Raw genomic sequence first — 27,771 nt, forward strand, 5'->3', positions numbered from 1 at the left:
TAGGGTAGATAGCGCTAGCAGCTATCAGCAGTCCATTACGATATTCGTGCGTGTACTTTAGCAAAGTGTTTGTCAAAGCAGGGAATATAATTAAATGCATTAAATCAATAGCACGTTGCAGTGACTGCCGCTTAATCAAGGGAAGCAAAATTCGTTGAAAATCTAACGATCATAAGTGTATATTTCGACCATGATTGCGATGTAAAAAAAAAAAAAAAAAAAAAAGAAAAGAAAAAAAAAAGTAACGAAATATATAATTCGATTTTCTAGCAAGAAACATTATAAATATATATACGAGAAATGAACGATTTGAAAATTAATCAATAGCATCATCGATTAAAGATAAAATTCGCTCTTCATTAATCAAAATCACGAGCGATTTGCGTCTCGTTTAAATGAAATCGAATTTACAATTAGGATTTCTGTTAGTTAATTTCCTGGCTTTGAACCATCTAACGCGACACTTGGGTTGAAACGAAAATAATCGAAAATTTTCAAGTTGGGTAAACTTGTAAATTTTTTTCTCTTTTTCCCCCCCCCCCCCCCCCCGTTTCACCTTTTCGATACTACGGACCGTGACACGATGACACGATACAGAGGTTTATGGGTTGCTGCGATAACACGCAAAGTGACGTAAAGCGAAACTCGCGAGCTCTTAACAGCTGGTAACATGGTAAAGCGGCACAAAGGAACCGCGCGAATGGCGGGGATCCATTCGTGTAACCGTTAGCAGCGACCGCACATGTATAAACAGAGGTGAAATTGCCTTCTAAACTGAATCGCACTGATACTTGTACCATCTCGATCTCTCACTTTCCTCCGAACTCGTGTCTTCGTTTATAGAATGAGCCCTTCAACGCCATCGTCATCTCCTTTCTTTCTCTTCTCTTCTCTCTCTCTCTCTCTCTCTCTCTCTGTCTGTCTGTCTGTCTCTCTCTTGCTCTCTGTAAACGAGACACGTATCGTCGTATCGCGTACAGCGTGCACATATCATGCTTTTCCCGTCGAGACAAACCGCCGGTATTGTACGGTAAAACCGCGATTCCGCGATAGAACCGGACCAAACCGATATAATGGGAATATGTACTTCTCTCCCGACTGAATTCTGTCTTTTGCGCATTAAACAAGTACGCCGACCGCGCTCGTGTTCACCATCGATGCGATCCGCCGTGTCGGTTACGGGTTTGATTTACACGCGGCATACAACCGTGTCTCTCTTTCCGTCTCCCAAAAGGTAAACCGATAGATCCGATAAATTTTATCATTCCCATTCATCCGAATCTCCGCTCTCCGCTCTTTTCGAAGATTTCATCGAGTTTGTAAATAGCAACGAGAATTCGCAAATGCACGAATCACGTCTCTGATCGAATCGCGTAGCAACGAAAAGAAATTAATCGCGATTAACCTCGATACACCGATATCCCTTCTTACTATTAAACTATTATATATATATATCTATAATAGGAAATTCCATTAGTACGAAAGATATATTAAATTGTGAAAGTAACGAGAGATGTTAGAAAGAAAAAGGAGCGTTGTTAGCTTCGCTTCAACGCTTCGAAACGATTTCTTAAAGAGAACGATTCCTCGATGTTTATAATCAATCCTCCCACTTTGTTAGAGGATAGAGATGGATACGTAACGTTGGAACGTATGCTCGAGCGAAAGTACCTCTCTTCCATTTACTGCGTCGCTTTGCCACGTATACATACATACAGGGCTCTGAATCTCTGTAAACCCCTTTAAGGTCGCTAAGGTTACGCTAAGAATACGATAGATGAAATAAAGCGTAACGTAAAGAAGTAATTATTTAAAAAGGAAGAAAAGAAAGATTTATTCGTTAAACATCGATAAGAAAGAAACGCTTCGGTGTTAATTTCTTCGCTTATCTTAACGCGTTAATAAATAAGGTAATAAAAACGATAATAAAGTTAATAAAAGACGAGAATTAATCAGCTGAAGAAAGTTTTCTCGTCGAGGGATGCTGCTAAACTACAAATTACGTGACTACCCCTTTTTAAAACGTTTTAAAGAAGTTGTATAAGATGGTAACCAATTCGTTTCTGCCGTCCCGTGCCGATAAATTTTATAAAATACATCTATATACTTTCCTTAACTTAACTTTGATATTAAGAAATTCAGTGATCAGTGCGATCCCTTTTGCGAAGAGTTTTGTTCGTTGAAAAACACGTTTGTCGGAAAAATCATCCATTTCGGAGATTAATTGGACGTTCAACTAAATGTTTCCGATTTCCATACGAGTTATTTTTTTTTATTTTGTTTCTAGATACAATGCGGAGTATTTTATAATTAAATGTTACGTAATAAACGAATATAAGCTATTTTAAAAAGAGAGAGGGAGAGAAAGTTATTAACTTGCAACTTTATCGTAAATAAGTAACTTCGATAAACGCGATATTCGAAAACCGTCGGATATAAAACGAAATACGAAGATATTTCCATTCCGTTTCCCTCGCTCGATTTATGCTTGTATTATCGCTTTCGTGGCTCGATCAAGTTACATCAAATTATTATCTTCAGTCCGAATTTTTTTATTTAATAATTGATGGAAAAGTTGTACGCGTTTATTCCGATCTGTACTCGTATATTTTTGTTACGTTAGCAACTAGCTAACGTAACAAAATTCATCGAACGTTTCGATAACAACGTTTACAATATATAATATTGACGTTGGATAGTTGTATCTGTGTTAATTATCATTATTGAAACCGTATAAAATTAATATGAAAAATATTTACCGTAGATTTAATCGTTCGTTATCGATTCCCATCATTCGAAAGGTATGATCGAAAGTGATAAAGCAAGAAATTGCCGAAACGAAAGATATTTTCGTACGTATGTGTCATATTTGCTTCTTTCTTCGCGTAAATAATTATCGAGTGGAAATGATGACGGATACGTGAAAAAAGAAAGAAAAAAAGAGAAAAACGAAATATACGAAATCACCTTGTCGTGTTAATAAAATTCCCTGGCAGTCCCGTATTCCTCGCTCCGGATCAAATCTGCAGTTTTCCGGATGTACGGAAATTACGTGTCATTGGCAGAAGCCAGAATATAAAAAAGTAGTGAGAATTCGTGTTCACACGCTGTACCGTGTTGCGGCATTACCTGGATTTAATTCGGACGTTTATCGCGAATCCAAACGGTTCGTAACGTAAAGGAGATTAAAATCCTAAATGGAATTTTTCCTTTATATACCGATCTTACATTGAAATCGATCGAATAATTACATTTTCAAAGTTTATAGTCGAATTTGTGAAAAATTCATGATCGGAAATCGCGAATCGATATCTTCAATTTCAATGTATCGAGTAAAGATGATTAGATTATAGATTTATATTCTTTTCTTGGAAAATGCAACGTCGCTCGTTTCTCTCGCCAATCTTTTGTATAATCGTTATAACGCAATCTTTTAACCGCGATAATTTTAGATAATCGGAAAAATATTCGAAAAATAATACGCGTACGCGTCATATATTTCGAAAGTTTCGAAACCACGTCCGTTTCGTATTCTCGTCGATAAATATCTACCTTACGTAGATACTGCCTTGGGCAAGATGCACGTGTATTCCATTTCGAGAGTGTATCGTAAAAACAGAAAAAAAATACTTGGAATAAATATTACCGAATCATGTTTCAAAACGGTACAAATGTTTGCGTAACATCCATTTGAGCGATAGATAGTGTAATCTTCTTCTCTCGAAAACGATCCGCTTCTACATACACATACATACGTATACAACGTGTACAACGTGTGATATGAGAAAACACGAGTAGATGGTGGATATATTTGATTTTTCGATAATTCGAATAATTCGATTCAATTGTAAATTTCCATTTTCCAAGAATTTTAAATTTTAAATTTTATCCTCGAATAAAATTCTTTTTATTTTATAGTCGATCCAAGTTGTTCTAGCTTTGTATTGAAAAGATACGTGGCATTTGTTCGAAAACGGAATCTATATGGATAATATAATAAAAAGAAAAAAAAAAAAGATACAAAGGTACATCTCCCGGATGAAAAAGGGAAAATCGTAGTATATCATAGTCGATGATAAATCGCGAGTCTCTTCGAGTGAACGATAAGAGCGATGGTCCATATGGAAAGTCTTGAAAAAAACGTATACGAAGGAGGAAGAAGAGCAGCGTGTGTGGAAACTATAAGCCTTCGATTTCGCGTCCAATAAATTTGATCGTAAAAAAAAAAAAAAAAAAAGAAGCACGACCGTACGAGGTGCACCGAGTCATAAAGTAAGCGTTCTTTCTGCGCGCGATTGATGAATTTCAATATTTTTTTTATGAATCCTTTGCAAAGACATTTTTCGATAAGTTCGTTGAAGCGCAATATCGAACGTCATACCTTCCAACTGTCTTTGATTTGAAATCGCGTTCCGTATCGCGACTCGTATTGTATCGATATCGATCGTTTTTATACGCGACCAAACTTGCAAAAAAATAAATTTATAGATTCGTGACGGATAGAAATTTTATTTTGCATACCGCCGACGACAACCCCCCCCTCCGACCTACGATATCATCTATATTTGTCAAACTCTCGTTCCAAACTACGGACTCGCAACTATTACGTTACGTCGCGTCACAGATCCATCGATAGAAACGGAAATATTTTATTTTTAACTTATTGTATTTTCACTCCCTTTCGTTCAACGTTTCGTTTTCGTTATTTTTCTCGGCTCGAATCAAGATTTAATCGATATCTTTTCTTCATATAAGCTCGAATAAACTCGAAACAACGTGGAATCCGATCCAAGATTCGCGTTCGAATATTTTGCGCGCGCATCTCCGCCGATATTTACGCCAATCGTATTCTCGAGTTTTATAGCTCGACGAGATCCTTTCCCTCGGCAATTCGAAGAAGAAGAAAAAGGAAAAGTTAGCCGTGCCAAAGGCAACCGACCGACCATAAGGAACAAGTTGGAATAACAGTGGGTACGATTTATCGTTGGTATTTACACAAACGGAAACATGACGCAAATGTTTGGAGTCGCGTGAGAAATTTATCCCCTCGCTTAGAAAGAAAGAGGGAAAGGAAATTAGTAGGTCGTGGCAAAGTTTTATCACGCGTGCGCAAAATCTTAAACAGATGCTCTATCCTCGTTTCGTGCGGATTCGCTTGTCGATGAAGCAACGCTTCCCTTCTTATCGTCGCGTTCTGCATCGGCAATGAACGATTCAACGATACGCGTTGCAAGTATGCAGTAGCGCCTCTGTCTCGCTTATCGCCAATCCCGTATGCATTGGCTTCTTTAAGTATCGGAAAATACTTTGCGGTTAAACATCTTTAGATACACCTAAACCAGTTTAGGTATTTCGATCTCTTAGATATGCGTCTCTTAGGAACGCGTAAGGAAAGCTTTTACCAATCGTTCTTTTACCAATCATTTTCCATTCCATTTCGAGTGTCGTTTTGTTTCGCGGGATTCGATAAAATATTTTGCGAACGTCAAACGCGACAAAATACGCGAAGGAACGAATTTATTCGAACGAATGATCGTATTCAACGCAAAATGGATGGCGGTCAAATCGAAAGAAGATCTATTCCCGATTGTTTCTTCCCCTATGCTGGAATACCAACAACAAAGCGTCGATCGAAAAATAAAATTATTTGCTTCGAGTATTAATCAAGTAGAATATCAAAGGTTATTCGAAGAAACGTTTTCATTTAAATTATAATAGAGATACGATTGTAGTGCAAAAGTGTTGAACGAAAAGTTGAATCGAAAAATTTGGCGGCGAAAAGATGCGATGGGGGGAGGGGGGGGGGAGGGAATATGGAGTAAAAGGAAAAGCAACGAGGACGCGTTTAAAAATCATACCGGTGAAGTAACGCAGTGGACCATTAATTTTAATGCCGGACTCGGAGAAGAACGCGTTATATACGAACGTAGACGTACAAAGCACCCTCTGCATTTTCCGCGTCAGGGTTTCCGTAAACAGACCTCCCCACGCTAAACTTATGGGGCAGAATTTTGAGTTTTTATTTAGCGAGAAAGTTTCACGCCAGACCGCGCCTTCCGACCTAACCAACGAAGAGAAATATTCGTCCGTCTGTAACTAGCCCAACCTAAGCTCATTGTGCTCATATACTATATATATAAGTTATTCGTTTTCGTATAATCGAAAAAGAAAAGAAAATTTCAAGCGTAATTGAAGAACCGCGATCGAAATTTTCTTTCAAAATCCACTTAATCGTTCAAATTGCCGATACAATTATTTTTAATAATTTTATCGTATCAAGATTTAACGTATTATTATAATTCAAAGTATTCAACTGCTCGTTTTCGATTATTAAAACGAGTATAAAAAAGTATAAAACGGAGCAAAATTTTACAAGATTATTTACAAGAACCATGTCTTTTTTTTTTTAATCGAAAGCGATCGAACGATTCTTATTATCGTATAAGAAAACGAAAGATGGAAATACGTAATTTATTAACGTGTACGAAAATCATTCCGAAACGTACGTATTGTATCATAATCCGTGGCAAATAAGAAGAAAATTCTATCTATAGAATATTAATGCAATTTAGGCAAAATGTATCTTAAATGGAAGTATTTTGTATTTAAAATATGTTGTTAATTCCTTCTTTAATAACAATGTTATTTAATAAATTTTTTCGACTCGTTTCGTTCTTCATTTTATCGTATCTTCGATGAATATTTAATCCTTCTTTTTATTAATATTATATTTATAATTATTTATAATTGTATTCTTATACTTCTAGATAGTTATTTAACAATCATTTACATTTTAATATTACATTTAATATATCGTATATCGATAAAATCTTTATTCGAGGAGAAGAAGGGAATACGTCCGTTCCGTTCCGTGTTCGGAAATCGACTACGTTTAATCTATATACAATAACAATCGAAGGAACACGTTCGTTTCGCTATTCGGAAAACGATTAAGTTTAATCTATACGTATACAATAACAATCGATACGCGATATCGTATCGCTATTCACATTCGTTATAATAATCATAAAATTATTAATTTTTATTTCATTTTATTAATTTATCAATCATTATCACGGTATTTTTTTTTTCTCGTTATTAATTTATGAGATTTATAAAAAAAAAGGTTGAACGATATCTTTTCTTTGCTTTTTCTTTTATTTTAATTTTTTCTTTTTTTTTTTTTTTTAATAATATGGTCGAAAGATCGCGCTTGTGTAACATTATAAAAACGTAACGTTATAATAACGTATGCAAATAGCTGTTTAAAATCTACACGAATAACATCTTGCGCGTAGAATATTTAACGATAGAAACGTAAAATATTTTCTCTCTTTCTCTCTCTCTCTCTCTCTCTCTCTCATGAGTAAATTCTTTTTATTCATTCGGTATAGGAAAGAGCGAGCGATCCGATATGAACGTTCAAACGTAAAATATAAACTGATTTGCACTGATTGCGAAATGTCATCGAATTAGAGAATATAGAATATCACAAAATACGCATAGTAATGCATCATTATAAGGTAATACGAAGATAGTAAGAATAATAGTAGTCAGCTGAAATATTTCCCACCACATTTCATACCATCACCTAGAAAGTTACAAGAGTTGGAAGAAAAGGAAAACGAGAATGCTTCCTCTTTGCAAACTTTGTTTACCGTCACAGAAATATTTCAGTTTGTTTCGTCTTTTCGTCTTAGGAATGCACTTTAATATTATTTCCAAGACGTTGTCAGACACGAGAAAAAGGTGGTGTAGTTGCCGTTATTTTTAGACTTTGCTTAATTTTTTAAATACTCCCAAACTGTCTTTCGTCGCGATACAGTGCAAACGCTCGCAAAACCGTGCAAAACTACTTAACTTTGAAAAGAAAAAGACGAACGCTCTCTCACGATTTTGTCAATAATAATCATCCAATTTCGGAAAACTCGATTCGGAATTTCTTTCGATCGCCACGAAAGGATCCGACAGATCTTTTTTAACCACACATCCGTCCGTTTCTATTTGCGCACAAATATCCGTTTGAATGTACGTGTAATTTTAGATAAGTGAGGATACGGAAAAGGCACGAAGATCGATGCAAAGCCAACTTGTCTTAACGACTGGACGATAATTAATTAATTTCGTACGAATTTTTATAACTATAATAACGCGAGATAAGAGGCGAGACGAGTTATTCCACACTCGATGAATCCATCGGATCGGTGTTACGAAGCAAATGTTACTTCCTCGGATGGACAATCTCGCGTTCGGGTTATACCTACTACGACTCCTCTCGATCTTATTTCTCGACATTTTAAGAGGGCAAAGGGTGTATTCAAAAAGAAAAGGAGCTCGCCACTTTACTGCCAGTTAAAAGGATGTCCGACTTGCCCCACTCGAAACTCTTTTCAACTCCTCGAAACTTGGCTGCCGTCCTCAACTACTCGCCTCCCTCTACTCGCCTACAATTGTCTCCTATTATTAAAATTTACTTTTTTAACGAGCATATGCTCCTTCCAGCAGTCAAAGTACCGTTTTTCAAACTTTTCGAGAGATCTCGACTTTCGGTCGAGAGTGGTTTAACATCGAAAAACAATCGTTACGCCATACTTAATTTGATACAATTTGCTGGAAAATGTTTTTTCCGCGCAACAAGGGAATCATCGTAAGCTCGTTATAATCGGATAACATATGTTAATAACGCTATACGGACGAAAGGAAAAAAAAAACGAGCGTTTCACTTTTTCTTGCCGTTCCTTTCCCCTAACATAATTGATCGCGCAAATAAAAAAAATACCCGTGCACTTTGTGAAAAGATTGATCTTGGTAACCGCGTACTACGCGGTTTGCTTGTAAAGGGTTGAGAAGATTCTCCTCTCATCCTCTCCCGTAAAAAGATAGAGAGGCTCTATACGAAAAAAGTAGGAGTGAAAAAACGAAGGAAAAGAAAACAGAGAGAGAGAGAGAGAGAGAGGGAGAGAGACTAGATGAAATTGAGATGCCTTATCTCGAGAATGAGGAAAAAGTGTTTCGGATACAGGGACACAGAAACAGTGGAAGAAGCGAGGTCTGGTAAAAATCTCCTAGGGAATAGAAGGGGATACTGGTTGTGCGGGTACCAAGCAGTTTCACCGAATCCAACTACTCGGTTTCTTCGTATCGCGTAGCCCACGTGCTTCCCAGAAATCGTCCTCGTGGAAAGTGGAAGTCGAAGAAACTGGCCGTCGACTGCGCGTCCAATGCGCGCAATGTAAAATTGCTTCGCAAGTCCCGCGAGATTGTTACGGATCTTTTCCCCTTTCTCTGGCTGTTTTCTTTGGCAGGCCAATTTTTCAACTTTTCCGCTTCGAAACGCGACACGGTGTCCATACATACTCGCGAACAAACGAGTGCGCTTATAGAATCGACAATTCCCTTTCTCAATTATGATATAAACTATCGAACAATATATAGATATCGTGGAATTGGAAGTAAGTATTCACGAATAAGAAAGAAGAAAAATTGCCAAGAATTTGTGAAATTATCCTTAGAAGTAGAAAATTGTGAGAGAACAATTTGGGATCTGTATAAGTTAAATAAGTACCTTTACTTCGTATTCGTATTCGTTGCGCGTAAACGACGTGAAATTGCACGTGCCATTATCTTGGAAGAGGGGGAGGGGGGGGAGGAGGAAGGGAGGGAAGGATTATTCACACTTGTCAAAGACCCACGGCCATCACGATCTTTTCTTCTTTCCTCTTATGAGATAAAACTTTTCTTTCTTCTTCTTCTTCTTCTTCTTCTTCTTCTTCTCCTCCTTCTTTCTCTCTCTTTCGATTTTTTTCATTCTATCCTTCGTAGCGGTATCAGCAGTTAGGATTTCGGATAACATCGTTGGAAAATGTTTTACGTGATGTTACCGAGAACCGAGAAGCGAATAGTAAATGGTAGCATTGTAAATAAACATAGGAGAAAGATAAAAACTTGTTCGTTAAACAGGTAGTCTAGGATACGATACTAGTACGCGATGTAAAATTGTTGGAGGCGAAACCGGGAACGGGTCGAAGCCGCAATGTTGGCGTTTCAAGCCAGCCGTTTCTTCCTTTTACCCCACTTCTCTTTCAACGATCACCGAGCTCGTTAGCCATCACGCGAGAGTGACCTCTACCCCGTGGCAAGGTATCCTCTATCCGTTGCTACTGAAATTCACCGTTTCCGCATAGATATCCCAACGAGGAGTAATTCCTGACTCGTCTCGTGCCGTTCCACCGCCTCCTCCTATTCCCTGTAAAAATAAATTGCAACCTATTTCTCTCTCTCTCTCTCTCTCTCTCTCTCTCTCTCTCTCTCTCTCTCTCTCTCTCTCTCTCTCTCTCTCTCTCTCTCTCTCTCTGGTGTTGTTGGTCGAGATTTACGAAGATAGGAGTTACCGTCAGTCGCTGTCAGTCAGCAACGTGGTAATAAGACGGCAGGGATTATAACCGGACCCTTTTCTACATACATTGGATCGTTATCTTTTCTCGGTCGTGCTTCTTTGTCCGATCGTTTACCGGTTTTCGCCGAATCTGGCAAGAGTTATCTCCTCGGTGGGAACGGAGATAACGGAACCGAAAGACGAGTCGAAAGTGGCGAGAATCTTTTCCCCAGGGTCTCGTCCTTCCTTCGGACTTAACAGCCTTTGGTGAAACGTGTCCTCTTGGTAGACGACTTGAACGAGATCCATCCCCTTCTTCTCCTTGATCGATTCGTATTTCGCGTCTCGATGCAACTTCCTTCTCCTCTCGCTTCGATGCTTCTTGCATCTTCCAACCTTGGATGCGAATCGCGTTTCCTTGGCGAAACTAGATAGTTCCTTCCTAATTCGCTTTATTTCATTTCTTCCTCGAAACTGGACAAAATTATTTCATTCTTAACGCACGCGTTTTTACATTACACTTTTGTATTTCACTACGTATATGTACGTATATACACGCATATCGATAAAAATTGACAGAATTTTATCGTCAATCCGACCAAATTTTATATTCGAATCCGAATTTTTACAACGATACGAGATTTTATTCGAAATCAAATGTAATCAAATTTCGACTTTGCGAATCGCGCAATTCGTAACGTTTATTAGTTGGCTCTTTAGAGTGAGGTTGGACGTGAAATTCGGACTTGAACGCGAGAAAAAGATAGATGGTGCACGGAAGATAGAGGAGGCAAAATTGAGAAGAGATATGCTCGAACGTGACCTCAGTTTCACCCGAAGAAACGATTCATACTCACGGGGTCGCTGAATTTCCGCTCTCGCGAAGCTCTACAGATTTTGCCAGAGAACGTTTGCTCTTTTCCTCGATAGGAAGAAATCGTTGGTATTTTGCTTCCATTATTTCGCGTCGAACGAATTCCATCGAAAGTGTTCGACGATTCGATAATTGATTCGAATGATAATAAAATCGATCCGTTCCCCTGCGTTAACGATTAACGGATTTCGTTCCATTTCTACGAGAAGTAGAATTTTTAGAAAAAATCGAAACGATTAGCGAGATATTTTCGTCAACGTACGCACTCTTGTTGCAAACCAGTGAGGAAGTCAATATTTCCCACTTTTGCAAATCACTTGCTCATAAATGGCGACAGAGATTGATCTTGGATCATAAGGGAGGGCAGGCATCCAACTCCAAGTCTGGATATATTCGTACGTGCGTCTCGTCTCGTCTCGTCTCGTCTCTTCTCTTCCGATCTCGATTCGCGTTTTCCGCGTAGCTTTTACCTTTACCGAGTGCAATATCGAAAGCGCAAAGTAGATAGGGCGTCGTCTGATCCGCCTTCTCAAGAACCGAGCTATTCGAGCATACTACTACGGACCATCCTCCGTCGATTTCAAAAGCAAGAAAGGCGCGTTCTATCGCGTGTATAGGACGTCGACAACGTTTTCGTAACACCATCGTGCTCTCAAAATTCTACACCGACGTTTCCAATCTTCCCCTACTACTCCGTAGGTTTCGATGATTATTTTCTCATCTTTCCTATTTTATCGCGTCACTTATCGTCACTTTCGAAAATTCGATCCAAAATTCGAAATGAAAATCAACGAAGATGTATCTGCAACATTCTAGAAACTGCTAAGATGTTCAACAAGCTCTCGCGATTGAATTTATTCGAAATACGTGAAATGCGATACGATCTGTTAAATACGGAGCACTAACGTCGCCACTTTCGCTGCTCGAATTCTCGGAATGGAATCTCTCTCTCTCTCTCTTTCTCTCTCTCTCTCTCTCTCCCCCCCCCTCTCCGCGTTTTCTCTCCTCTTGTCCTTTGATACTAGGATCCGTAGGTGAATAAGCTTTATCGTTGATCGCGCATCGAACTGCGAAACAATTACGATCGTTGGCACGGAGAAACTACGATTTAATTGGACGGAGGGGCGATTAAGCGAAGCTCGTTATCATTCTTGACGAGTGATCGATATTTCGACTCGCGCGTATAGATCGCGTTTCACTTACTATTACTACTACTACTTGATCGATGTTGGCTGCTGGTATTGCAAGTGATGGATATTCACCGGTAACGTTAGGAATCACAATACGAATTCTAGAGATCTCTATTGACGTTTATCGCCCTGAATTAGCATACCGCCGTTCGTAATTCACGAGCTATACATTTGTCATTTCATGCGATAAACGCGTGAAACATGAATTTATACGTTTGAATCTGTTCCGTAGTCGAATCGATAATACCGGAAATATACAACACAGTTATTTCGACAAATTTCGATTTACGAACGAAATTACGAGGCGATCGGAGGCCGATCCCATGTAAATTTTAACGGGATCGCAGCTTATACCTTGTAAATTTGCAAAAAAAAAAAAAAAAAAAAAAGAAGAAAGAAAACAAACTGACGATAAAATACGTACGTACGATACGTACGAATCGCGTATGAAGATATATATATATAGGCGTTTATATCGAGCAACGTTTAAAAACGTAGCTTAAAAACAGTACAGATTTGTTTCCAATTAATCAACACGAGCTATGAATAATTATCTAGATTTATATGCACGAGCGTAATCGTGAATATTTCTAGTTTTATTCGAGATAAAAAGAAACGACGAGACGAAAATTGCATGTAATATATACGTAACGAGAAATCGGTAGAATCACGTTTTTACGCGTGATGATCGTATCACAATGAAACAATTATTACATAACATTACTACGACTATTTATCGAATACATTCCGATTTATATGAAATTCGTATTCGTAGTCGAAATTTATTTGTATCGGTATATCCCTTTAATTAGGTATAATTAATGATTTCGAAATAATATTTTACTTATCTCGCATAATTTATTATGCAGACGATAACGTGTCTGCATAATGTCACAAGTTATATCGATATATCGTCGAAGTTGGATCGCGTTATCGATAAGAAACGACGAAGTTGACCACACAGCGGATCAAACTGGCTACAAGTTATCGGTCGCGGAAAAATTGCGATAGAGAAAATTAAAATAATAATTTCATTTCTTCGACGAAGGAGAAACGGTCAACCTACTTTCGAGTTTCGTTCGAAAAGCTCATCGGAGGAGCTACGAATTAAATTACTCAGCCCCGATAGGTCCCCGAGGAGATACTTCTTTGAAATTAACGACTATCTTTCCATTAATCAATGTAGCAGAAAAGAAATGTAGAAAAGAGATTCATCTATTTCGTTTCATCGACGCGCATAAAAGATATCGTGAAACGTATAACAATTTAATTTTACGCCGATCTTTGATTTAGATAAAAGCATTTAAATTAACCACTCGTTCTCATCCACGCTGATTCATTCGCTAGGACACGCGATACGATATATTTATCCTTATCCTTCGTAAGCTCCGAAAAGAGTCGACATCGGTACGGTCGCATTTTTAATCGTGGAATCGAATGGAATCGATATTGTTCCATTTATGCGTGCTTTATACGCGTAGAAGCAAAGGGTAAAGGGAACGCTAATGCCTCTACCGATGCCATAAGATCGCTCTCAAAGGTGTGGTGTCGTGAATCACCAACCGATCCGTATAATAACGATCGCGTTTCCTCACTAGGTCACTTACGAATTTCAACGTAATAAAGAGTCGCTGCCAATACGGATAGATACGGATCGGTACGGATTTTCCAGAAATTTCATTCGATATACGCGGAATAATATTTTCATATTATTTTGAATTAGTTTGAAAAAACTGGAGCGAGATAAGAGATAAGCTTTCGAGAAAAATCGTTTAGCCGGCAAAACATCGACTCCCGATCACTTTTCTTCGCCCTGGAGACACGTTCTCGGTTTATGACACCTGTTTGCTACACCGTTGCATCTTCCATCCCCCGGTCTTATCGCACGTTCGAAACAGCGTTAGTATCGATTCCTTGTCTTCTTTTTTTCAACTCGTCCAATTGTACACGCGTCTCTGCAATGCAATTTCCCTCCTTTCTTTTTTCCTTTTTTCCCCTTTTTTTCCTTTTTTTAATCGATAATTCATCTTCATTGTTGCTCCGCTTCATTCACGATTCACCGCGCATTTTTTTTCCTCCCCCCCCCCCCCGAGCAAGAGTTGATCTTGCTCTTCTTTCTTCGCTCGTGTCCTGTTGCTCGTATCATAAGGTTCGAGATCAGTCCGGGCTCTGATGCACTTACGTAAATTGAAAAGCGCCGTTCGTAATTTATCGTGCTCGGCCGATGCTTGCTCACTTTGTTCGTGGTTCGAAATCCGTATGCCTATTCCGTCCATACACGATGCGTTACATATCTGAATTTCGCATTTTCCTCTACCGAGCATTTCCTTGTTCATTCAATTTTAACTATTTAACACGCGTCGTTCACTTCACTTCGAACAACGTAGTTTCCATACAAATTTAGATCAAATGTTCAAAGTTAAACTAGAAAGTATCAAGCATCGAGCTTTTTGCGAATACTTGTCGCTCGTTCGATTTAATTAATCAGGATAGGTGTATTTGTACTTGTACTTATATATGTGTGTGTGTTTGAAAAACGTAAAAATGAAACAGGTGTGCGAAGGAATGGTTTGCTTCCGACGCGAGACAAATCGTCTGGCATTTCGACAAGAATTCGAAGCTAGATTTATCGGCGGCGATATAAAAGCTCTCGCAACAGGCGTTTATACTCGATTCGTTATTTACAAAATACGTATACTTATCCACTCGACATTGCGTCGCGATTTTCAAAAAATGATTTTTCAATAACTTGAAAAAAGATCGATCGACCAATCCTGTAAATTTCCTTGACAAATTCCAAGATCGATTGTTATTTCTCGAAATTAAGATCGCTCGCTACTTATACAACCATATTTCGTTCTAAATCGTGGATGGAACTATTATTCAAAGCATCGTAATCGTAATCTTTTGGCGAATATTAACATTTAGCGGTAGATAAGCGGTGATAAATCGCGTATATAATCGGAGAAGAGAAAAATCGAAGTGAATTCGGTCAATTTCTTAAGAAAAGAGAGATATAAACTTAAAAGGAAGAAAATTCGATTCTTTTTCATGGAAAGTAGATTCGCATGCGAATTACATCTACTTTACTCCTATTATATTTCACGCGTTACGCTTCTAGATAAAGAAAGTTTCGATTCGATATGAAAGTAAACTGGTCACATTTCGAACATCTCACATAGCTGAGCATCGCAAAAGGAAGAATCAACATGCTTCTCACCCTCGACCATTCCGCTATCCTCATCTTCCCTACGATCTATCGAAATCGTTCCAGGAATGTTATTACCGCTCGTAATCCGCAACGCGTGGAATATCAAGGTGAACCAACGAAAATCTTCTTTCGACCATCTTTTCTCTGGGAAATTGTTACTTTTTCGCTTCTTCGTGTTAAAGCGTAGCTTCGTTTTTAAACATTTATATCTTTAACGAGATCTTTAGAAAGACTTTTTCCTTTTTTTTCTTTCAACTACTTTCAATTAATTTTATATCCACTTTTACGTAAATATAAAGAAGAATTCGTATCGTTCCTTCGATTATTATTAGTTTATAGGTGAAATTGTCGTTACACTTTACTCGATCTTCTCTCGAACATTCCACAAAGTTTTAACAAGATTTTAAATTCTAACTTCTTTCGTCCATTTTAACATTCGAGTAACGTAAAATAACAAATTGACGTACGTTCGAATCGATCCTTTGTACCCCAATGTAAATGAATCACATTCGTGACTCGACTATACGTGTAAAATTTATATATTATTCGTAAAAAAAAAAAAAAAAAAAAAAAAGAGACAAAAATAGAAAATAATAATTTTTTTTTTACGTTTCGTTAGCAAGATTAAAATAGCGATTAACCGATCGATGTCATCAAACTTCCATTTCAAATTCCGATAACCTTTCAAAAATATAATTTATCGCGCGTAGAATGTAAAAATTTCAAATAGCACGAGCAATCGAGAAACGAATAATTGGTATTCGAGGATGAAATTGTTCGTTTGCCAAAAAAAAAAAAAAAAAAAAAAAAAAGATGTATACACGTAGAAGAGTACGATTCGCCGGTTAATTCGATTGGATCGAATCGAGAAGAAAAGTGGCTGTTGAAAGATATACATGCCACGAACGATACATAGACCCGTTTCTCTGCTGAATGTTAAAGGAAAAGTGGCTTTTCAATCTCGGCATCAGATTTTTCATATATTTCGTCGCTTCAATTTCGTCGTTGCTTTTCAACGTCGACAAAAGATGAGAACGGACGTTCGTTCGAAGCCGAGCGAAGATGTAAATTAGATCGCTTCGTTGATTAAAAAATCGCATCGTCCTTTTCCTCTAATTGACGATCTACTGTCCGATTCTTAATTGCGTTAAATTTATAAACCTGAAAGATAAAAAATTTGAATTTCGGCTGCAGTTTAAAAAATAAACGCATCCGAGAAACTCTCTCGTTTTAGAATTATAAATTTAAATCGATGTACGATGTATCGCGCAGTATAATATAGACAATATAGATAAATCTAACACGTGTTTTCGATCAAATTATCGAGATTCGAATTTTCGACGACGTTGCTGTGTAAGTCTCCGTTTCGGATCATTAAATCCGATTTAACATAAGTACACACTTATCTATAATTACACGTAATTCGCGAACCAAGATATACGAACGTGTTTCTATCTTCGACGATTTTGATTGTACGCACGATTTGATTTCGGCTGTATCTTGCCACCATTGCTACCGCTGTTCCGCGTCTTTAATCAACGATCCAAACTTACTAGCATATAGTAACGAAGCAAAGAGTAACTTTACTCCAGGATATTAAATTCTCCTATTTACCTTGTTCGCGCCTTCTCTATATAAATAGACCGCATCGAAACATTAATTATATTCCTTTTTCAAGATATTTGCAACGATACGTAAATTACATAGCAATTACATACGAGATAATAAGATTTTTCACGATGTGATCGAAAATATACCGATCAACTGTAGAATTTCATTTCAAAAAATGATTAAACGAATGTTTTATTTTCCTTTTTTAAAGAAATAAAATGTATACGCGACGAACGAATATCGAGATATAATACGGTCGACATAACATCGAGAGAAATAGAGTTAATGATATTCGATTCGTTCTTTCATCATCCGACTCGATGATTAGATTTATATCAGAAAGCGAACAACCGTGTGACGTATTTCGTAATAGAATCGAATTGACGAAGACCGATAATGCGATTAAACGGTTAATAGCAGCCAGCTGTGTCATCAAATTACCACTAACATTTTCAATTCGCTCAAATGAATACATGATTCGCCAGTATAAAGATAACAACGCCACCAATATTTATTTTCTAATTCGGAGCTTTAATTCGGAACTTATTTTTTTTTTTTTTCTTTTAAATAGAGAGAATCTAATCCGTGGAAACTCGTGGAAAACGACGAACTGGATCGTAATCGTTTCGAATAATTAATTATCGATGTAGTTGCACAGGTTTCGTGCGTAAGCGATATTTAATTTACTCTCTTCTCTTACGCATCTCTACACGCGTAAGAAACGCGTTACGAAGTTAGACCGCGTCAGATAGTACGCGGTGGATAGTACACAGATAGTACACGCGAAAATCGCCGGCAAGTACGTCAAATTTATGATCTATGGAACTTAATATCAAGAATTCTCGAAGCATTACGTGGGCATAGTGGGAACCCTTTAAGGAGCTTACAACATTATCCTCCCGAATCGAAGAACAGAAGAGAGTTTCATCGCTAGATACAGATATACGGCTTCTATTTCCACGCGTTCAAATTTTAGGCCGGTTATTGGCAATTTTCGCTACATTAGAGATCATTCTAAATCAGCGAAATTTTCCACTAAATTAAAGTAAAATCTTTGATATTCGATAAAAAGAGAAGAGACGCGTTTTGTGTCTTTTGCAACAAGCAAAATATTTCTCGCGACGAACGATTATATCAACGAATAAAGTATCATTCAAGAGATATCTACGATATCGATAGAAGTCGATCCTCGACGATACGAGACGAAGACGAAGAGGAGAGAAAGAATTGGAGAAATTGATCGATCGTCCGAGGGAATCGATTTATCAAATGTCAGCCGACATCGAAGGGTCTAAAAATCGTTGGAAATTATCGAGGAAATTACGAGGGCACGCGTATAGGAAAGGAGCTTTCCGACAAATATTTCCGACCACCGTTATTAACGATTTATGCGTCCGCAAACATTGGCGATATTAACACTCGTGTAAACGAGCAAAGCGTCGAGCACTGGACGCTGTGCGATAATCCGATAATTCGATAATTGATTTATCATGTATTACCGGGTTTATAAAACTAATCCAACTGGGGATTGCTAGCGTTAATTAAAACAAACGCGTCTACAGATTTACTCGTAAAGTTTTTCTCATCGTAAATATATAACCAACTGGCCGATCCAATTTGTTGATTATAGGTAATTTAATTCGGCAAAAGTACACCGATGGAATCGTTTCACTGTAAAAATAAACTTTACCGTTTCGCATATTTATCGCACTTTCGGTAAAATTGATTTTGTACCGACGCTTTTGAAATTCTGCGAATCTAAAGTAAAAATTTTAATCAAACATATCTTCTATAACGATATACAAATCGTTTCGTTATTTTGTTTTTCATCAAAGAGAGATATCAAAGAAATGGGGGGGGGGGGCAAGGGGGAAACAAACAAATTTACCTTATAATTCGATATAGAAGGAAACGAAACGAACGAAACGAAATTGAAATTTTCTATGTTACATTTCTATATCGATATCAATGGCACGTTTTGGCTGAAATTCGTATCCGATTCGAAACGCGATTTACCCGTTGCCAACGATAATCTATAACTTTAACAGAAATGAAAATTTCTGGATTCGTTAGATATTATATAGATAGAAAGAAGGGAATGGAACGATCGCGTTCTATAAACTAATATTTTCGTGAAAATTTAATCGATATGACCGATATCTTTGGTAATTGGTTAAAAACATTGTCAGCCCGCGCAAGCTCCGTTATCCAAGCTCCGAATTGATAAAATTCGCTTTTCTGTCTTTGCAATCTGTCGAACAATTAGTAGTTTTACAAGTTTTAATCACTCCCTCTCTTCGATTCGATTCTGTTGTAATATGCGCTTCCCGATCCTCGTGAGAGCAGAAGATCTTCAAAAAAAAAAAAAAAAATCAAATGATCGAAACGAAATTAACGAATTAAGAAAATCAATATTTCTTTATATCTCTTTATATCACGTCTAAATTAAGTAGTAATTAATATTGATAATGTTCGATCATTTTTTTTCGCTCTCTCTTCCCTCCTCGGATTATGGATTTCGCGATTCAACACTTTTTCGTTCCATCGTTAGAGAAATCGGTAGAGACTTTCTTATGCGCTACTAGGTTAGAACAATATTTATACGATTCAGTTGGCTCGAGTAAAAATCTATCGTGACAGTTTGATTTGTCGAGAGGAATTCTCTATGGATAATTCCCTTCTTATTCCACCATATTCCGTCGCCATCGTGACACTTTTTTCCAATATCTGTCTAATATTCTTTTTCAAAAATATTATCGTCCAAAACTCGTTTCTCGCTCCTCGGTAGCGAGGAGCTATTTAAGAGAGATTCGATTCTTTGTCTCTTCTTTGCCCGTAAAATCGAATCGAATATACGGCTTACCAAAGTATATTTTACGATTAGAATTTACGTATTTTCGTATGTATCGAAAAAAAAAAAAAAAAAAAAAGAAGGAAAATTCTAAATTTTTCTTACTCGTTACTCGTTAAATAGATTAAAATCTTGAACATTGAAATTACGTACAAGATTTAAGTCGTGCGTTGACAACGAGAAAAACCAGGTAAAAAATTACGTAGCTGAGATTTAAAAGACTTTCGTTAAATCTTCTTAAGTTACTTTTAGCTAATTGGTGAAACTTTATGCGTATTGTGTTTAGAGGGGAAAAAAGTTGGATTCAGTTCACCGTTTTCCATTTTTAATCCGAAACGATAATCCGTCTGCATTCGCCAATTCTTAATAAGTATAACAATTTTTGATATTTTTTTTTTTTATTGACAATTAAGAAAAACATCCTTTCATCCCTTATTTATTTAAGGATCGCATAATTTTCTAACACTTTCTATTTGTATGGTAAATTCTAAATACAAATTATCTGCGTATATACGTGATTAAGTTTGTTGAATTCCAAATAGATAATTGAAATTATCCTCGGAAATTGGAAGAAAAGCGGTATTTGTTTAACCGCTTTCGAGATTAAACTCGAAGAAATTTCGACTCGTCTGAACATTGTCCGTAATAAGAGGCCGATTTCATACCTAGAAACTGTTTCCAAAGTACCAGAGTTTAACTTGTTGGGAAACCAAGTTTTCTCTTTCACCTCGTACGTGGATTTTCTCTTTCAAGGTTAGCATCTACAAATACAAAACAGAAAGATATCGTGTGTTTAAACAGTTACGTTACCTTCGATTTGAATCAAATGTGCACGATATGTAATTATTTTTCGCGATACAAATTTTATCAAATTCACAAATTCTCAAATTCTCAAGAGGAAAGAGAAAGATCATTTAACAATTTTATTTGAACAAGAAATTAGCATAAAATTAAAAATTTCGATCGTTTTTTCTTGTTTCATGTTACGAACGTATACTATTGTTTTCTCTCAAAAATTTGTTTTTTTCTTTTCTTTTTTTTTTTTTTTGTAGAACGAAGCAATATCGGAAACATCGGAAAAGAAATAAATTGCGGTTTGCCCCAAGAGAAGTACGAAAATACGTTTGTTAGTTATTATGGTCAACTATCGAAACTAGATCGAATCTACCATTCGATTCCGTTTTATATTTTCGATCCAACAATGCAAAAATATTGATAATAACGATGTGCTAATATTTATTTTGAAACGTGTTAAAAAGAATTTACGATCAATTTTCTTTTACGTATTTTTAGTTACGTATTTCTAGTTTTTACATTGATTTTTGGTATAAAATGATGGATCAATCTAACCAAGTTTTTTTTTTTTTTTAAGAATTTACGAATTTCAAACGAGGTCGTTGTACATCGAAATCCGATCGATACGTTAATACGTGAAATCGATACCATCGATACAAATCCGAAACTAGAAGTGCAATGACACGCGATAAGACTTACCATGGTAAAACGTTTATTTTTATTCTATCCCGTAAAAAATCTCTGTAAATTTCGTTCATAAATATTCGAAACGTTCGACAAATTCTTTCTACCAAATAACGAGGATTATTTAATTAGCAACGAAAGAGAGAAATTCGATCGAGATTTACAAAAGGATTTACAACGTTTACATAGCTGGTTCAATTATTTTCTTACAAAGGTAAAACGAACGCGGTCGTTCGTTCGGAGAAAAGTAAATTAAATTGAAACCGTTCGAAATTCTTTTAACGAACCTATGCATTGTTTCTTTTAATCGATTAGAAAATCGTTTACGCCGGAAAACCACGTTGCGTTCGACTTTTGTTCAAAAGATAAAATAACAAGCACGAGAAGAATGGAAACGTGAAAGAGAACACCCAGAGATCGAAGCTATATAAAGTAATATACGATGATTTCGCTTATACGCGTTTTTCACACGTTTTAGAATATATATTACGTATAATAGAATTTGTTACACATTATTTCCGATAAGTCGAGAAATGACGATAGAATTTTTCATAACGATAATGCAGGAAAAAAGAGGATGGAAAAGATGGTGTTTTAATACGAGAGAAAAACTTAGGGAACTAAAAGTTACGAGGGTAAACAGAGCGTCATAAATAATTGGAAAATGATGATGAACGAGAATTTTCTTGGACAATGACCAACAACGTTCTGGCCAATATGACGGAAAAGAATTTGTATTTTACTTACTTGTTTGCGAAAGATGGGCATTGAACGATTTATTATATTATATCTTCGTACTATAATATTCGGATTAATCGGAATAATTTTCAAAATTATCTTATAATATCTTTAATTTTTAGTTAATCCAAGTTATTTGAAAACTCGAAGAGAAGATGAAAACATGGAAAGCTACGTAAAACGTATAGAGCAGTTTTTCAACTCCGTGCCAGTAGGCAAACGTAGCTACGAGCTAGTGGCACGCGGTGAAAAATGGCATGATAACGGATGACCAATATCTTCTCAATGGCTGGGATATCCATGAATCCAACTCGCACTGTACTCTTCTTTTCATGGGCAATGCGAATCGGTCGGAATTAAAGCGAAAAATCATACTACGTACCAACCATAGATTTTTACGAAAAAAAAAAAAATTGACAATATAATAGCTTTAATTATATAAATAATAAGAAATTATAAGAAATTCCATCAGGTATATCTCGAACGCGAATCGTTCGATCACGCGAATCGTAAACTCGCTTTCACTTATCTACGTAATATACCTGTTACGATCTAGAAATAATATCATAATTTCTTCGAATCGAAAAACTTGGGCGTGGAATTTTTTTCACGATTAAAAAGCAATATTAAGTTTCTAGTTTCTTATTCGAACGATCGTTTTTTCGTTAATAATTAACGAGTGAGAAAGTAATATTCCAGAATTCCACTTTATTACTTTCTTGGATCAATATGTACATCATATGATTTACGTTTCGACCAACGATTTTCTTTCCTTTTGTAAAACTTGTATTCGATAATGGACCTTATAATCCTTCTCTATTTATCGTTCGTTTCTTTAACGTTAAGAGTTAAACTTCAAACTTAATCGTCAAACGAGGAAATAAATAAAATAAGATAAGAAGTTTGTCTTATATATATATAAGAATGTCCCTTATTTACGATTATTTATTTATTTATCGATTCAACTGATCATATCCTATAAAAAAAACATGTACGAACAATGAACGCACACATTGCCGATGAAATTCGTAATATTAATTAATAATGTGATTATCTATTATTAAAACAAAAAAAAAAAAAAGAAAGTGTAAAATAAGCACGATACGCGAAGCATACGAAATTTAAGGTATATCGATCTCTCGATTGTATTGACGGGAGCCAGGTAATCAAGATGGAGTCAATAATCCATGATCCGTTCAGACTGGAAACCGGTCTACCCGACCGGTGTAATTGGGATCAGTGCTTATCTGTTGGCGCACACCGGGTTTCGACCCTCTTGCCAACATTGCCTCTCTTTGCCCCTCTATCGCCTTTCGTACGCAATTCGTACATGCCTACTTAGCGTAACAAATCCTCAAAGCGGTTTTAGGAATCGAACACGCGTTAACTAGCTACAATAACGATCCTTTTTAAATACGTTACATTACTTAATAATATTCAATTCGGTTAACTTTATCTTTATCCCTTTATTCCTTACAGAATGATTCGTATAATTCATTAACGTGTCATTTAAAATAATCGAGTTAAATGATTTTACATTTTATATTTTAGAAAAAATTTATCTGTTGTATGTACAATTTTTTCGCTAATAAAATCATATATATTAGAAAGAAATATCTTATATATATATATATATACGTTAAGATATCGGCTCGATCGTTCTAAAATTGAATTTTATAATTTTAAACAAAAATTTTACGTAAATTTTGACAGAAAGTATCTCTGGAATTGCTAAGTATGTACTATATACTCTATCTGTGCTCGTTACGGATGAAACAAACTTCGATAAATTTAATGGAGGAAGTTAAGACGATTTTGTTCTTTGAATCTCTAGAAACTCGAGGATCGGGAAAATACAAACGACGAGGATCTTAATTATTTTAATTATTTTAATAAAACTAGTAAGAAGGTTTTCAATTTTAAATAATAAATCAAATATTTGCGTGAAATAACAAACGTTATTACGAAGAATACAACTGATTCAAAAACACAAAAATATAAAAATCGGAAGAGAGATGTTAAAAATATATTTATAGATTATTAAGATACGTGCGAATTAGTCGATGAAAAAGAAAAATTCATAAAGTTTTAATACGATGGAAACGCAAGTTTGTTTAATTTTGTTTGTTTAATCATGGGCTAAAAAGCTGATGTTTGCTCCACAATTATGATTGAGCGTGCATACTTATCCATATATAGAAAGACATAAGCATAAATTACGATGTATTTAATCGCACATATATTTCGAAAAACAGATGTTTATATTGTACGTATATATATATTGGTCGGTAGAATGCCAAATTCTCAGCAATGTATCGATACAGCAGAACGTGAAGAGAATGAGTTACTCGTGAATCGTCGTGTGATACAAACAATACACATTCTATAGAAAGTTTATTTCGAAATTCGATTGGATAGTTGATTTTGTCGAATCTTCTCACCCGATATTAGTTTAATTATATAGATTCGTTCCGATTTTCATTCAAACTTTTCATTCGGTCATGCCGTTTAAATAGAGCGAAGGTGAATTTAAATAAACAGATAATAAGAAAAGAATCGGAGCTGAATACTAAAAGAAAAGAGTAAACGGTGGAATTTAATTAAAAATTGTTGTATCCGAAACAAGTACGAAAGTTAAAAAAATACTTTCGATTATTATTTTTTCTTATTTATTCATTGTTCGAAAATAGATATTTAAAGAAAGAATTTTCCGTCGATCGAATTAATCGAATTTTTACCTCGAATACGTAACGTAATAATTTCGTGATAATACTGAATGGAAAAATGGATCGATATGCATAGGATATCGTATTATACAGGACGCTTTAGAAGACAACACCCTTGTGTTTCAGAGGGACCGAGCTTTATCATGCCAATAAGAAACGTGACGATTCCGATGGGCAGGAAAGCCGTGCTCACTTGCGTCGTTGCAAATCTTTCTATCTACAAGGTAAATTTTCCACTAACCATGTCTCTTAATCTCTGAATCCTTTTTTCGCCTTTCTTTTCATCCTCAAAATTACATTGCATGGTTAGATTCCGATCGAATGGAAATCACTTTCTACCGAATCACTTTATATCGCGTTCCTTTATTTTACGTAGATAATTCTCTATACATACATTACATACGTGTATGAATGGATAAATGAATGGCGAATTTTTAACGAGCCGCTTGTAAGAATCGATTCTTCGATTTTGCTAAGTTTTAGCTCGAAACGTCGAAACGTTGAAACGTCTGAAGAAGAACGGAAAGCTACGGTTCTCGCATGAACGATCAACGAACATTGCCCGTGGAAAACTGGGGCGTAAGCAAATTTCATTAATTCGCGATCCAGTAATCGCGAAACGGTTACCGAAACGGAAAGTCGTTTGTACGAAATCAATTGGCAATATCGCAAAATTTCTCGCGAATCGAGATATTTAACGATTACGAATATTTTTATTTTTCAGATTCGTATGACACTTTTCAGATGCGAAAGAAAAAAATTTTCGACGAATAAGAATATCTCTGTTATTTAATATGGAATACAGAAAGAAGCGACGGTTTTGGAAAGGATGTTAAGCCGTATAAAGTTAAAACGAGTATAGCACAGCTCGAAACGAGCCTGCCTTCAGATGTAAACTTAGGTTAACTACGTCACTTTAAGCCTAGATATTGCACAGTCACGGTTCATGGCCAGCAGATAAGACGTTCCTCGTCACTCTTAGGTAGCACTTAGGTTTTCTCCTCGGCGGCTCGGCTTTTCCTCGAACCCTCTCCTAGACCGAGAAATTACAATGACCGAAGTTACGGCGAATATCATCAACATAATTCTTCGTATTTATTTGCGATTACAATTTCGCTCGTTCAAAAATAGATAGATCTCGATACAAGTAAAAACGATACAATTGTTACTTTAAACAATTTTTTTTTTTAAATTTTCATAACGTTTTATAACAGAAACACGATGACGATGTTTCGTGAAATTCTCCAACATTTGTCGCGTTGTCTATAATTTCGCGCAACGATGTCAGTGAAATAAGTTCATTTCCGAGAAGAATTCGCGAAGCTTCGTGAATACGAGAGAGAAAGAGAGAATCTGGCGGAGATTTGCGATGCTTTAAAGAACAGCACACGCCGAAACTTTACTGCCCGCGGTGAACGCGTTCTCTCTTCTCACTGTATTCGTTCGTTCGCTCGTTCCTTCGCATTTTCACACCGTTCCATTCTCAACTCGACTGGACTAACCTCGTACACGAACCGCTTGAAATAGGAAACGTATTTCTTCCGTGACAAGCGAAATTCATTTGGAAAAATATGAGCTAGATTCCCAGAAGGATTCTCAGACGTGCTAGAATGCACCGTTTAGCCTCTTCTCAACCTTTAAGTTTTCCATAATATCTATATTTGCGATATATTTTTCATCATTATTTTTCCTATCCCATAACGCGGGAAAATGTTTCGAGCGGGACAATGACGCTTCGATTCTTTTTATCTTTTACGAAAAGACATATTTTCTAGATTTCCGCATTGCTTATCGTTTTCGTTTCCGTTCTTTTATTCGTTGTTGCGTTCTGTTATTCGTTCATCATTCTTATTTCGTTTTTCTGTTAATCTTAATATTTGTTCCTCGAAGAAAGACGAATCGCAATAATGTCTGTAAATCATATCTGCCACTAACCAAATTCTGTATATTGCGGATTATTTATTCACGAGTGTTAGAGTATTCAAATACCCGTTAAATGACCGTTGGAAATTGGATTAAAAGCAAGTTTCTAATGCGAAAATTTATCCTTCCCTCTTTCCTCGTCTTGACGTAAATATAATCACAAAAGAATTTTCACTCTATTATCGTTATATTAATATATCGTATCAATCTCTCTCTCATATCTAACGTTGGTACGTATTAGATCATTTTGGAAATATATAGAAATCGTTCGACGTTCTTTTCTTCTCCCTAAATTATTATGAGAAATTTGAGGGAATATATGAGGAGGAAAGAGTCCGGATACACACCGAATTGTAATCGCTGAAAGATGAAAAAGTGAATATAGGCCCGTATTATTAGGATGTGAATGCGAATATGACGAAGAAAGGGAAATTAATATCGGCAGACGCGACAGAGGCCAAGTTGGAAAGGGCATTGGTGTGACGCGGCAGTTAAGAGGGTTTAGGGGCAAGCAGGATACCAACTAGTAGATGATGTAAGGGTTCTCTGTGTTGGTAACACGTGGATGTTAATCAGAATGGGATTTACATACGAGGCTCGCATTACTCGGTGTGCCGAGCACATGCACCGAGAGGAGAAGATAACGGGCACCGGAGAGAATGGGCCGCAAGAGTCGCGTGCAACCCTATATCTGTAATAACGTGCCACCTAAGCCATAATTATATATCGCGTCTGGGATTATTGTCGCATTTGCACTTGGGCCTAGGGCAAATATCGATTTAACAATCACGTA

At 36.4% G+C, this 27,771-nt stretch overlaps 1 protein-coding gene across 5 annotated transcripts in view; it reads left to right on the forward strand.

Annotated features, from left to right (window-relative positions):
- Positions 1 to 27,771, forward strand: part of LOC100870293 (neurotrimin) — a 97,675-nt gene that overhangs the window by 43,650 nt on the left and 26,254 nt on the right. For 4 of the 5 annotated variants that reach the window (XM_086912350.1, XM_086912349.1, XM_086912348.1 and 1 more), the window contains one exon: positions 25,182 to 25,279. The exons of the other annotated variant lie outside the window; for it this stretch is intronic. In XM_086912350.1, the coding sequence (XP_086768476.1) occupies positions 25,199 to 25,279 (81 nt within the window). In that variant the 5' untranslated portion in view covers positions 25,182 to 25,198. The remainder of the gene's footprint in view (positions 1 to 25,181; positions 25,280 to 27,771) is intronic. 5 annotated transcript variants of the gene reach the window in all.

This window comes from Apis florea, unplaced genomic scaffold (genome assembly GCF_048593485.1).
Source record: "Apis florea isolate Af1SG1 unplaced genomic scaffold, ASM4859348v1 contig_3387_pilon, whole genome shotgun sequence".
Lineage (NCBI taxonomy): Eukaryota > Metazoa > Arthropoda > Insecta > Hymenoptera > Apidae > Apis > Apis florea.